Genomic DNA, 13,350 nt, shown 5'->3' on the forward strand with positions numbered 1-13,350 from the left:
ATCACCAACGGATAATGGATGGGAAGAAGAGGGAGGCCAACTGGTACCAATAACATCTCGTGTTCCCCATGCCCCAGCCACCATTACACAGTTAATTAAATGTGGCTGCAAGAAGAGCAAATGTATGTCACACTGTTCTTGTAGGTCTCAGGGTATCAACTGTTCAGAGATGTGCTTGTGCGGAGCAGATGAAGAGGTTTGTGGAAATATGAGCCAGGGAGATATGGTAGGAATGGATGATGAGGAGGAGGATGGAGATACTTCTGTTTAATATGATTGCAAATCTGAAGTGTCATTGTAAACAGCAGCACATGAACCATGAACCATTCCAGAAAATGTTTTCTATATTTTGTTTTCATATTGTTGAAACTGGTTAAAACAAGTATTAAACAGAAAGTTTGGATGTTAAGTGCCCTGTGTTAAGCATTTATTTAGCTTGTATGTTAGAAAAAAAATAGAAAAAAAGATACAAAAAAATACCAAAAATAATGCAAAAAATAATTAAAAAAATAAATAAAAATACTAAAAAATAAAAAATATATATTTTTTAAATCCTAAAAACATATAAAATAATTATAAAACAATTATGCATGAAGAAAAACATAATATACTAACTCTTTTAATTAAAATAGTAATACAAGCCATATTTCAGGCGTCAATTGCAGTAAAATATTAGCCTGGCTAACGCCTCCCACTGCTCAAATGAGACGTGGTCTGGCAACCAGACGTTCATTTTCTCGTATTTGAAAAAATGCCCAGATCCGTTCATTGGGCGCCACGGATGTCTATCAAATGCGCATAGCTCACCCAACTCGTTCGTATGCAACGCTAAGGGCTGCCGTAAATCCTTTGGCGTCGAATGTAGACGCAAGAGGGCAACGGAAACTTCTCGGATGTTCTGTGATTGGTTCGCCAACATCAGGCGAACATTGGGGCGTTAGTTTCCAGACTGGCTTAGCAGCGGGATTGAAATCACCGCGCAAGGCAGTATGGGAAAACCCAGGCTAGTAAAATATCTAAATCGGGGGGGAAATGGTAAGAAACTGGGGAAAAAAATGGAGACATATTTTTTCTCGAAGTTCAATGACCCTAGAACACATTTCAAACAGTCTCCAAAAATTAACATTGAAATCCCACAGAAATACATAGGCTCTCACACTATTAACGGTGATGTCATCCTCGCATATGGTCTTCTCAAGCACAAAGAAGGGTGGAATATAACTTATTACAGCTTAAATCACATCTACACTCCTCAAGCTTTCCATGTTTCAAACATTATAGCATATTACATTATAGTCTATAAGGCCTAAAGAAAACTCATTTATAATGGAGCAAAGTAGCTAGGCCTACTCTAAACCAGATATGGCTGAAATATATAGGCTATCATGATCATTTTGCCAACAATGATGTAGAACCATGGATTTTCTCAGTTCATGACATGTTTTGTTTGAACTTAAACCAACATAAAGTTCTAATTTTGACTACATTATTTAGTATAGGCCTACTTGATGATAATATATAGCCTGCCCCCTTACAGTCCTCTAGTCTTGTACAATAGCCTAGTGAACCATATAGGCCTATTGGTATTGATGCTGATTGAAGAGGTTGCTTGAAGGTTGTTGATATTTATTTAAGTTCCATAGAAAATCAAATTGCACCACTCCCTCTCCTTCCAAAGTAACATGTCCTACACCTCTCCTCCTACAATAAATCGTAGGCCTGTTATACTGTAGGCTACTATGCCAGGATTGTGTAGGCTAGGCATCATAGTTTTACAATTGCGCACACACTGATGGAGAGCTATAGGATTAAAATGCAGACTGTGCCTTTAAATAGGCTACTTTTCCACTAAAAACTTTATCTCAATATTATGTACAAGACTGATGTTTGCCAAGCATGCCAAAGTCTTAATCTCTTAGTAGCCTACTATCATCATACGTTTTCGCATAGTAGCCTACTACTACTATCCCGAAATATGTTTTGAATGACATGGGGCGCACGGAGGTGAACGGCTGGACAAACGCGAAATGACAAGGTGCTAAACAATTTAGTATACCTGTAGACAGGCTTTGTGGTTAAAATGATGAAAACCAGTAGGCCTAGGCTAGTCTGGCACAGTTTCAAGCACAGTAGCCTACACTATAGTTTATACGCACAGAAAATAAAAGTCAATATAGGCTATCAGCATCACAAGATTGCAGTCATTATCGGAAAATCCTGACAAGTCAAACTGGACGCGAACGCGAGCAAAAAGCCAACAAAAAAACCAACTTCCTAAATTATGTATTTTTAAATAAATAATTTGACCTTTACCGTTTCATGGCTTCTGCTAAGAAACAAATAGCCTAGTGCATCACACACATCGAACACATCGATCAAACATTCTTCAGAACGCAGATCAACCCGTCTGCTTTCACTTTCAATGAAATCCACTAGATAACGGACAAAGTTTGCAATGAGTGATAGCCTATGAATGAAAGAAGCACCAACCCCGCCGTAATTGTCAGCGGACTACATAGCAATGATGTTAGGCTACAGCAATTTATACATGACGGGCCGCAAATAAATAACTTGAACATTCTGCCATAAAAAAAAAAAAAAAAAAAAGAATCTCGGAGTCCACCGGCCCACATGTGCACCGGCCCACCGGGCATTTGCCCGACTGTACAGATTGCCAGTCCGAGCCTGGACTTCGCTTAAACTGAATATACTGTTGCAAGTTCACTTGAGTATAAACTACCCACTTTAACTAAGGTCACTATAATGTTATTCAGGTAATTGTCACTTCAGAGACATTACACTTCTCCATGTTACCTTAGCTAGGAGGCTAGCTAGCTCGCTAGTAACCAGACAGTAACTGGCAGCAGCATTGTCTGATATTAAGTTATTTTCTTAACAAATCCATGCACTGACAATTACACTAGGCGACCATGTTAGAACACTGCACAGAGTCGTTAAAACGATCAACCATCTGTGCAACAAACTGCGTCCAGCTAGGTCTCGTTATAACTGCAGTTCAAATGGCATGCTAATCGCGATTAGCATTTCGCTAATTGGTTTTAACTTTGCAGAGCTGTTTAATACTGATTGCAAGGCAGTGAAAAGTAGGCTAATTAAATGCATGGTCCTAGCAGAAGGACCATGGAGTGGAGAGTGTCTTGTGTTACTATTATCGTTTATCGCAACTCATATTGAGCTAGCAAGTCAAGCAGTGCATAGATAAAACTGGTGGCTCTGGTCAAGATCCCCGAGCTTCCTTGCGCGCATAACGTCATTTATCTGACCTGTTCACGTGACATTTTAGTATCGATTAGTCCCGAGTAGACCCACCTCTGAAACAGCTACGAGTAGGTACTAAAAATAGTAACTGCTCCACCAGCTAATCCGCAGTCGAAATGCTCCCAAACAGGGTAGAGTCGCACCGAGCCGTTAGCCTGACGACGTCATACTCAATTGACCCTTCCAGAAGTCCCGCCCTCCATAGTTACTGTTGCTACGCCTGTCAAACTTTCGCACCTTGCCCGTCTATTACAATGGAGGAGACACGGGATTTTTTAAACAAATGTAATTTACAAAGACATCGCACCACACTGAAAGCTCATATTTGGTCACTAGCGAGCTACATCTGTCCTCTGTCAACTACAGTTGCATTTTCAGCTCTGAACAAAACCGTTCATGAGTTATTTAAGCAAAAGTCGAAGGTACGCGTTGTTTTCGATGGTTCCTCCAGGCTAGTACGAATGAAACGGGCGGGGGACAAAACTAGCATAACGTTTTAAGCTATACTTCCATAACGTCAATATTTGACAACATAACATGATTGGTACTTCAACTAGGTATTATTTTAGACAGAATTGCTGACGGGCTATACATACGTCTCGTTGAATGTCTGTTAAGAACTTTTTGCCGCCATCGTGAAACGTATCTCGCGGTTATGGAAATATCACGCAATATGCAAAATGTAAAATTAGAAAAATACGTATTTCAAACTATATCATGTCTTTATAGTTCAACATGTTATTTCACCGTGATTTCACGTGTTTGGGGGCACCACACATCCAAATAAATGCCCTTAATGGCCCACAGGCTATGCAGTCTCCATAGGTTAACATGGCAAAAACTCGAAAGCTTGCCAGGCCTTGCTTGCCTAGTTACGGGTTGCTAAGCCACGATTGGCCTGTGGCGGTTTTAGGGCGTGGCTCTGGAAGGGTCAATTCTTATCAGAATATGAGTCTGAAACTGCTCCATTCAGCTGCGATTATGGGGCGTGATTCAACCGATACAGTGCGGGGGGGATAGCTCTGCACTCATTGGATAGACCAAACCAAACAGAACAAGTTATTGGCTGTCAGTATCTGCGAAATCTAAGACAGAAATATGTAGCAGGGTAGGCTATGGAAAACATCCTCCTTCGTTTTTAAAAATAATCCCTTCAAACTGTATGCAATGAACAGCTGGGGAAGTGTGTCGTTAACCCAACGAGCAAACAGACATTTTTAAACAAACGGGAACAACATCACCCAAACATGCTGTTTTAACTGGGTGAAAGTGAAACTGAAGTTTTCCCACATATCCTCGTTGGTCTAAGTGTTCAGAAATAGTTGTGCGATTCCGTGATAACACCTCCGTTTCAATAGCTAAGATAAACGAAAGGCCAAACTGCATGAACAAATTATGCATTCATAGCCATAGCGTTTCTGTTGCAATCAAAATCAACCTAAGCGAACATGGTCTCACACCCAACTCGTTGAACGAGGACGCATGCAGCCGTGAACGTCACTGCTGTTCATATGTCAATCATCACGTAAAGCCCGCCCTGTGAAATGTGATTGGTCCGGGCCGAAGTGTATCTCGAATAGTAGCAGCTGAACGGAGCAATGCCAGACCGAAGTTCCCTGCAGAAAAAGAATGGAGGCGGGGCTAAACTTCGGTCTGGCATCCAGGCTACCGAGCCGTACCGTACCGTTACGAAAATGCCCAGTGGAAAGACGCTATAAGATTAGACCCCCGCCATCTCGGGTAGGACGTTCATCGGGTACCCCAGCGGACGACACCTCACTCTCTCTATTGTCTTGACTGTCAGCCTGAAACTTTGTTTTCGCTGTACTATCATTGCAATATTGGGAATAAAGATCAACAGTCTACAGAAGTCTCCTGTCTATTGTCTCCTACGGACGCTAATTGCTCCAGAGTGCTATTTATTATATAGTTAAGTGTTAAGTATTAATTAGTGATAATTGGATTCGCATAGTGGAAAAATTTTCCACGACAAAATTGGAGATTCTCGACAGAGATATTGAAAAGGACTTATCAAGAAAACAGTGACCGCCCCGGGTGAAGCAGGTCTCAGCAGCCGGTTCTCCAAGGGCCCTAAAAACAAGGTTAGCAATTTTTGCTTAAACGGCTCAATTTGGAAGAGACCGAAACTGGCAAGAATAGAGCTGGTGAAATCTCTTTATGTGAGAGTGATTTTGCGCAAAGAACTTCATGAACATGTTTGGTATAGGGTCCGTGTATATTTTGGTAATTGGATTTTCTGTTTTTGAATGGGAATTAAAAAACAAAAAACGACTGGTTTGTTTGATTTTCGTTTTAAAGCCCAAAACCAACAATTGAAAAACGCAGCATTTTTCTTTCATTTTTATTTTTTAATTACACTTTAAAAAATGAAATTCAAAGTCAACACAAACGGAAAAACGGACCAAAAACAAGCATTATTCATTTTTGATTTTTGTCGCACCGGAAGTCAGACAGGAGCACATGTCATGGTCCAACCGGGACTGAAGAGGAGGACTAGCATAGCATCGACGACTACAGCAGTGAGTTGGAGAAATATGGATCAAGTTCAATACAATTTATTCAGGAAGAGTAAGCGGGTAAGCTTGCGTGAAGAGGACATGACGGTCCTCAAGTTGAGCAGGATCTTTCAGGTAAGTAAACTACCACCCACTATACCACCAATACTACGAATAAGTATGCCTAATGATAGTAATATCAGAGCCTCTAGCCTAGCCTACTGTGTTCGTCAGGGTAGATCTTTTTTCAACTCAAGTAGAAATAATTAAAAGTTTTGGCCAGTTAGTTTGGATCGCTACCCTCATAACATTGAATAAATGGTTTTGAAACGTGTGATGCCGCTAATATTATGCCTAGTTGGCTAATTTTATTTGACTTTTGTGTTTTTAGGTCTCCGTTGACAGTCTGTACCTTACAGACGACGCCAATGTGGCGATATTTGCCAGCGATTCGTCAGGAATGTTCAGCTCACTGGACCTGTGTCCAAGGGGGCATTATGAAGTCCACGGGGAGGACGATGTCGCCGCCCCAGGATCAAGTACGGGGCAACGCTTTGCCTTCTCAAGGCCTCCGACTAGTACAGTGACCAGTGGCTCACTGCTGGGTGCCGCTGCTCTCCCCAGAGCCTCAAACAAAACGTTTCAAAGGTAACTTTTTAAGTCACTTATGAAATCGGAAATGATAAGCTTACTGTAGCCTATAATAGGCCATAGCACCATTACCCATGCTTTGGTTTGTAGACTAGATATCTCTTATCTTGTTATTGTTGACATAAGTGGCCTAGTGGAAAGTAAGCATGTAATTGTATTGAAGTAGGCTACTGAGCACTTGAATTCTTCTACCAATAGGCCTACATTCCAAAACCATTGGTTTGTTTATGTTTCCATTTTCTGTCTTGTGTGATATGCCCTATCTTGCCATGCGGTCTGGCATATTCCGTGGGAATTTGGTTTGTGTTTAATTTTGAAACCTGTCTCTCACCTGTTTTGATTACCCCTCCCTGTGTATTTAAACCCTCTGTTTCCCCTGGGTCTTCATTGGCCCGTCTGTTACTTATCATTTGTACTTGTTTAATTCATCCAGATCCGTGTACCTCGCTGAGGCTCTTAGCGGCAAGCTCAGTGTGAGCCGGATGGTCATGGTGAGATTTTCGGAAGCTGAGGCCTCTCCTCAGGGGATCGCTGCCAAAGTGAAGGAAGCCATTGGGAGTCCGGAGAATTTGATTTTGACGGATTCTCAGGGGAATGCTATTGTGGAATCGGAGGGAACAACAGGTGGGTAACGTATAAATGCTTCTCTGTTTTGAGTTTGTGCTTTTGATTATGAATGAGTGATCCACTTCAACTGAAATGTTTTCTCCTGGCCTCCACTCCTACTCCAAGGGTCACCTTATTGGAGACAAAATGCCAGAAAAGTTCTTGCTGTCCCAGAAAAAGACTTCACAGACCTGCAGGGCACCAAGAGGAGGAGAATGAGGTAGGCTCATTTACACTGAACTGTGCTCCTTTTTGTTGCTTTATTTTTTCTGTTAGATTAATCGGTAACACTTTCTATGAAGCCCATATCTATTGCGCATTATGAGCGCATTTATAACAAATTATAATGCACATTATAATTACTTACAACGCATTACGACTACACTGATGATGTTTCATGATGCTTTATGTTAACAGTAATGAATAACCATGAATCTAGCTTATAACACTTTATAAATCCAAGGGTATTATGAGTGCTCATGACTGGATATAAACTACAGGCGGCCTGATGGGGCTTACAGTACATTATGATGCATTATAGATGTGCATTATACAGTGCATTATAGATGCATCCATATGAACTTCACTTTACTTAGAGCACACATTGACGACTTATGATCTCACATGAAACATTATAGCATCGTATGAGCCCTTATGACAGTTTATCATCCAGGTCTGTGCATAGAGGGGTATAGGTACTCAAAATGTACTATAAACCCCATCAGGCAGCCTGTAGTTTATAGCCAGTCATGAGCACTCATGACACCCTTGTATTTATAAAGCATTATAAGCTAGATTCATAGTTATTCATAACTGTTAATATAAAGCATCATGAAGCATTATGAGTGTAGTTATAATACGTTGTAAGTAATTATAATGTGCGTTATAATTTGTTACAAATGCGCTTACAATGTTGGCTTTAAGTAAAGTGTTACCGATTAATCTTTACTTCTCTTTTCAGACAATTTTGCCATTGCCATCTTTGTATAGGCCACACCATACATTGGGTTTGCATTCCCTTATACCCTGTCTGCCACTAATAAACCAAGTCCCCCTTAAGGGTGCACCATGTAACATTTTAGTAGTCAATTTCCAGAATTCATCCTGGCCATTCACAAATGTGACCTTTTTAACAAATACTTACCACCACCATTAAATTCTAAATATTCCTTGTAACTGGAAAAATTGTGTTTACATGAAAAGGCGGATCTTCTCCATGATCTGCCATTTTGAATTTCCAACAATAGACATTGCAAGACGTGCTGTCCTTTGGTCATGCTAGTAAATATTGGTTTATTATTCAGTAATATTTATGAAAAGATCAAAATTGGCAATAGTCAGCACAGTTTAAATGAGCAGCATAGTTGCAATACCTACTCTGGCCACAATCTTACACAGTACACCTTTTAAAGTATGAAATCCTGCCAAATACACTTCCTAAATGGCTGCTCTATTTTATAAATCAAATACTTTTTTTTGCAAAGGTTACACTTCTACCCCGCCATCATCAATCCTGCTCACCATATCAAGTACATATCTAACCTCTATTTTTTGTGTGTGTTATATCCTCTGTGAAACAGCCGGAAAAACGAAGAGGTTGGAGGCATTGCCGAGGTCACAGAAAAAATTGAAGAGCTGGTTCTTGCATCTCAGAGTCTCCCGGATGTTACATCAGCAATCAGGGAGCTCACCGATCTGGCTGCAGTTAAAAGACTGACCCTGACTCAATCACAGCTACAGGCCATTAAGCATGGGTTCTCTTGTGCTATTTGCTTGAGTAAGTACCCAATGGATCTATTTTATATGGTGTGTGCCACAATTTCATTAACAAATAAACACTTGTGTTTTATAGTATCTAACCAATGTTTGCTGTGTGCCAGCCACTTTATTTTTGTGATGTACAGTAACAGATATTCTTATAATTAACAAAGTTGTTACAAAATGCACATCCAATACACCAAGAACATTTAACCGAAGACACACATGCATTAATTGACAAGTCTTTCTCATTTTGTGTTTTAGAGTTGATGACAGATCCAATCTTCACGCAGTGTTGCCAAACCCTCATTGGCTGCAAAACTTGCGTGGAGGAGTGGCATAGGAACTCCGACACCTGTGCAAAATGTAGGGGAAGTGTTGAAGGAGACAGCATGTTTGAAGTTAAGGGCCTATCAGAGGCACTGTCTGTCCTGAGGTCTCTTTTTGAAGAGGAGTAATATGTATTTGTTTACTCGCAAACAAGTATTTTTATTTTGTTTACCGAGTATCGAGTGATACAGAGTGTTTTTATTTTGATTTTATTTTGTTTACCGAGTACTGAGTGTTTGTTGTTTTTATTTTGTTTTATTCTTTTTACGTGGGTCAGAGTTCATACGCCCACTGCCACTAATTCCACTCATTTACATTCTTATATTTTTTACAAATCCCAACACAAATGTTTACACATTGCGCCGAGTTGTGGTAATGAGAAAGAGAAGCGCCTCTTTGTATGGTGTGCAATCATTGTTGACTGCTCTAGACAACAGTTCAGAAATGTCAGAATATTGTTCTGCAAACTGGTTCTCAGCCATTAGTTTGTCTTCTTCTGTTAAAAATGGATCTACTCCAAAGGTAGATTGTGGTGTTAGGGTGGATCCAAGCTGCTGTCTGTAAAGTTCTGCTGCTTCAGCTGAGTGAGGCAACAGCTCCTGTGGGATTTTTTTGGGACACCCACTGCCAGCCAAGTCGTTTGGTGTTCCTTTTCCTGTAAAATAAAGATACTGTTGACATTGAGACGTACTGTATGTGTGTCTGTTTTTAATTCTGTTCTAATTCTTCTGATGTTTGCAATACTGGTTATTTTACCTGGAATACGGTGAGCATTCCAAGACTCCACCACTCTTGTAACACCAATCTGGCACAGCTGACCAGTCAGGCAGGACACGCAGTATTTGACAAGACTGTCATCCATGTCAAGCAATTCCTGGTCCACCAACTGCAGAAGGGCTTTCTTCAGGGGGTAGTTGACACGGCTATTTATCTCTGGCCAGATTCGTTCAACTGTGTGATTCTGAATATGAGGAAAAAAACATTTTACACTACATTTTGCAGACTTCTCTACAGTAAAAGTGTTGGAAAGCATTGCAATTCTGAAAAATAAGACTGTGTGCTGCTAAAACAAATTATTGTTTTGAAATAAACAATAACACATATTTAATAATTTCAACAGGGATAGCCACAGTGTGTGTTGGTGAAGCAACTATAGAATATACTGAACTGTACCCTTGTGGATGGAGTTTGCAAGTAAGGTCTTCTCTCTTGAGTGTAGCGTTGAGGTGACAGCAGCTCCTGAATGAAGAGCGTCAAATAAAACTCCTTCCCGTGGTCCACGCGAACCTGGTCCCACATCCCATTAGCTAGTATTGCAGGCCTATTGGATGAAAAAGTTGGTTTTAATTTGAGCAAAGCTTTTCATATGTAACCATTCAAAATCATTCTTTTAAAAATTTAAATGATTCGGCTATAAAGTAGGCTAACTGTTACGCTGACATCATATTGTCACATTCGCCTTTGTGGGATACTATTTCCAGTGGCAGTATAGCCTGTCAGTTATAGGGGACTAGCTTTTCTTTGTAGGACATCCAAAATCACAGTCTACATATCGCAATCTTGATATCATATTGATATTCGCCAGCATCGGGCTTGGCTCATATAAATGATTGAATACTGTTATATGCACAAACTACACAATGTTACCTGAAAACATCTTCATAGATGGTAAGGTTATTTTTTATGGCCATGGTGGAGTGACCAACAATCTTTTTGCTATAGCCGTCAATGGCTACAACATGTGTAACCCCAAACATTTGCAACTTTTCATTCTGGTCCAGATGAATCTTCTGTCCCATGTAGTCTGCTTGGTATGGTATGGGGTTGAGGTTGCGAGCACCCTAGAAGAAGACAAAAATAATGTGACAAAACATAGGCTTTAACAGATCCGGACACAGCTACACCTACAACCCTTAGGCTACTTGAGTCAGTTTCATGCTTGGCTATTTTAACTTACAGGCTCAGTCTGGATGTGGCCAATTGGACTCTTTGGACTCTTTTTAGCCCATGAATTATTTTACTGTTGAATAACCTTGAGAGAGGATGATCCATGTTTAGTTTTAGGGCCATTGGCCCACCCCAGAGAAAGGATGCTGATGTTAGGCCTATAAACAGTATAATATGGCCACTGGGTGGCAGCGTGGGGTTGCGCATTGGAGGGAGGCAGGATGACCTTACACTTCAGGGCTATCCTATGCGCACTACAGTCATTGATCCATGAATTGATTTCTCATCAGCTTCATCTACAAGTGTATGTCTTAGTAATTGCGATGGTTATAAAGTAGCCTAGGAACACAGAAGTAGGCCTACGCCAGTAGATAAGTGACACACCGCTACCTCAAACATCTTGAATTTGTATAGCCTACCTGGCGTCTTGCTTCATTGTAAGGTCGGTGAATAGTTCTAAGCACTGATCCTATACGTGTCTCTGCAGCATGTACCCCTTTCACGGCGAGGTACCCCTTCATCATCCTTCTGCCAAATGTTGGTCCTGTCTAGAAACAACAAATGGCCTGCTTTCACCATTCCAATCGAAATAAATTGCTTTGCACATGCACACACATAGGCCCATCAAAGAAGACGAGTGCAGTTTTCATACCTTGGCTATGGCTTTTGCCACCTCCAACTCCAGATGTTCGTCGGGCAACCCCCTCAAGTTTACGCAGTTGTCAGCACAGTACTTTCGCACATTCCGGGCTGAAAATCCTCTTCCGCCCCCACTTTCCACTGAAAGGCGCGCAGAGATTTCTGACGATGGCAGGCCTTGTTTAGCCAATTCTAGAATAATTTCTGAGTAGGGCTCCAAAGACATTATTATCGCTTTATTCGCGCTTTATTGCAGTCTGAATGGCAACTTCCGGTGCGAGAATAATGAATAATGCTTGTTTTTGGTCCGTTTTTCCGTTTGTGTTGACTTTGAATTTCATTTTTTAAAGTGTAATTAAAAAATTAAAATGAAAGAAAAATGCTGCGTTTTTCAATTGGTGGTTTTGGGCTTTAAAACGAAAATCAAACAAACCAGTCGTTTTTTGTTTTTTAATTCCCATTCAAAAACAGAATATCCAATTACCAAAATATACACGGACCGTATAGCCCATAGACCAATTCTAACTTGTTTAAAAAGAGGTATAATATGTCCCCTTTAAGATAATCATCCCACTACATCCACCCTTCAACACAACACTGCCCCCCACATTGTCTGTCTGATACACCATCTCTCCTGTTTGTTTTGTTTTGTTCTGTGTTGTATGCTGGTGCGTTCTGTGCTTTTGTGATAGCTTTAACACTGTACCCCAAACAGTCTTGCTAAAAAAGCTTTGAATTTGAATTAGAATTTGAGAGAGAGAGTATAGTATATTTTCCTCATCTAGTATGTGGTTGAATAATTGGAGACTGTGGGCCAGATGTACGTAGATTAGCGATCGTAACGTTGTTTGTGCTAAAGCCAACACGCAGAAAGCACACGCTATGATACTTCAGTTTACGTCCTATTTACCAATACTGAAATTCGTTGGATAATCTGCGCTGTTCTCCGCCCCCTAACGCAATTAGCGAAGGACAACAACTGAACGACACTTCAATCATAAGCGCAGTTGAATGAAGTTAACTGATGACAACATTAAAAGGAATCCAACGTTTAGCGATCATGAAATAATATAATACATAATGTCAACAAGCAGGAAGATAATAAAGAGCAGTAGTTCTACTCAAACTAGGCTTACTTGTGCACGTAGGCTATGGAAGATTTATCAAATCTAACAAGTAGGAAAGTTTAAGCGGATGGCGTTAAAGTGAAAGTAGACGTTTGAAAGGCCAACGAAAAGTAAGGTTGCTTTTGATGTAGGCTGGTACAAAGACGCAAAACTGGTGGTGTAATTAGCGATGTTGTTGTCTTTGAATGATTCTCTTATAGATGCATTTAACAGCAAACCGCATTTAACACCTGCTTTTACAAGGCGGAAATATTTCGGCGCAAAATAGACGTGCGCTTTCACGGGCAGTTTTAGTACAGGGAATACATAATTAGGCGCATTTAAATTCTTTTTACACGAGCCTCCTACTATCATCTGACACTCCCATAAATCCATATGCATGAGACGGAAAAGCGTAATTTGCCATTCTCAGCTTCCGTGACAGGCAGTCTGCGCTTTCACCTCTCTGTGGCCCGTTAGGCTACATACCTGGCCATCTTTTTATACGCACGTTGCGA

At 40.6% G+C, this 13,350-nt stretch overlaps 2 protein-coding genes across 2 annotated transcripts; one reads left to right on the top strand and one right to left on the bottom strand.

Moving 5' to 3' along the window:
* Nucleotides 1–523: 523 nt before the first annotated feature.
* LOC134095538 (uncharacterized) lies at nt 524–9,826 on the top strand. The gene is made up of 6 exons (XM_062549142.1): nt 524–5,930; nt 6,187–6,443; nt 6,880–7,070; nt 7,179–7,272; nt 8,633–8,829; nt 9,075–9,826. The coding sequence occupies exons 1-6, from the start codon at nt 5,667–5,669 to the stop codon at nt 9,266–9,268; spliced, it is 1,197 nt and encodes a 398-aa protein (XP_062405126.1). The 5' UTR covers nt 524–5,666; the 3' UTR covers nt 9,269–9,826.
* Nucleotides 9,491–11,952, bottom strand: LOC134096167 (uncharacterized). The gene is made up of 6 exons (XM_062549918.1): nt 11,740–11,952; nt 11,507–11,635; nt 10,788–10,981; nt 10,314–10,461; nt 9,897–10,101; nt 9,491–9,795 (listed from the first exon to the last, which is right to left on the bottom strand). The coding sequence occupies exons 1-6, from the start codon at nt 11,950–11,952 to the stop codon at nt 9,491–9,493; spliced, it is 1,194 nt and encodes a 397-aa protein (XP_062405902.1).
* Between the last annotated feature and the right edge of the window lie 1,398 nt (nt 11,953–13,350).

Source organism: Sardina pilchardus, chromosome 11 (assembly GCF_963854185.1).
Source record: "Sardina pilchardus chromosome 11, fSarPil1.1, whole genome shotgun sequence".
Lineage (NCBI taxonomy): Eukaryota > Metazoa > Chordata > Actinopteri > Clupeiformes > Clupeidae > Sardina > Sardina pilchardus.

Coding starts and splice junctions, on each gene's coding strand:
- LOC134095538 (XM_062549142.1), top strand. CDS start 5,667: ATGAAATTCAAAGTCAACACAAACGGAAAAACGGACCAAAAACAAGCA. Junction 6,444..6,879: donor TCAAACAAAACGTTTCAAAG/GTAACTTTTTAA, acceptor TAATTCATCCAG/ATCCGTGTACCTCGCTGAGG. Junction 7,273..8,632: donor ACCAAGAGGAGGAGAATGAG/GTAGGCTCATTT, acceptor TCTGTGAAACAG/CCGGAAAAACGAAGAGGTTG.
- LOC134096167 (XM_062549918.1), bottom strand. CDS start 11,952: ATGTCTTTGGAGCCCTACTCAGAAATTATTCTAGAATTGGCTAAACAA. Junction 11,636..11,739: donor TGGCAAAAGCCATAGCCAAG/GTATGAAAACTG, acceptor TGTTGTTTCTAG/ACAGGACCAACATTTGGCAG. Junction 9,796..9,896: donor GAATGCTCACCGTATTCCAG/GTAAAATAACCA, acceptor TTTATTTTACAG/GAAAAGGAACACCAAACGAC.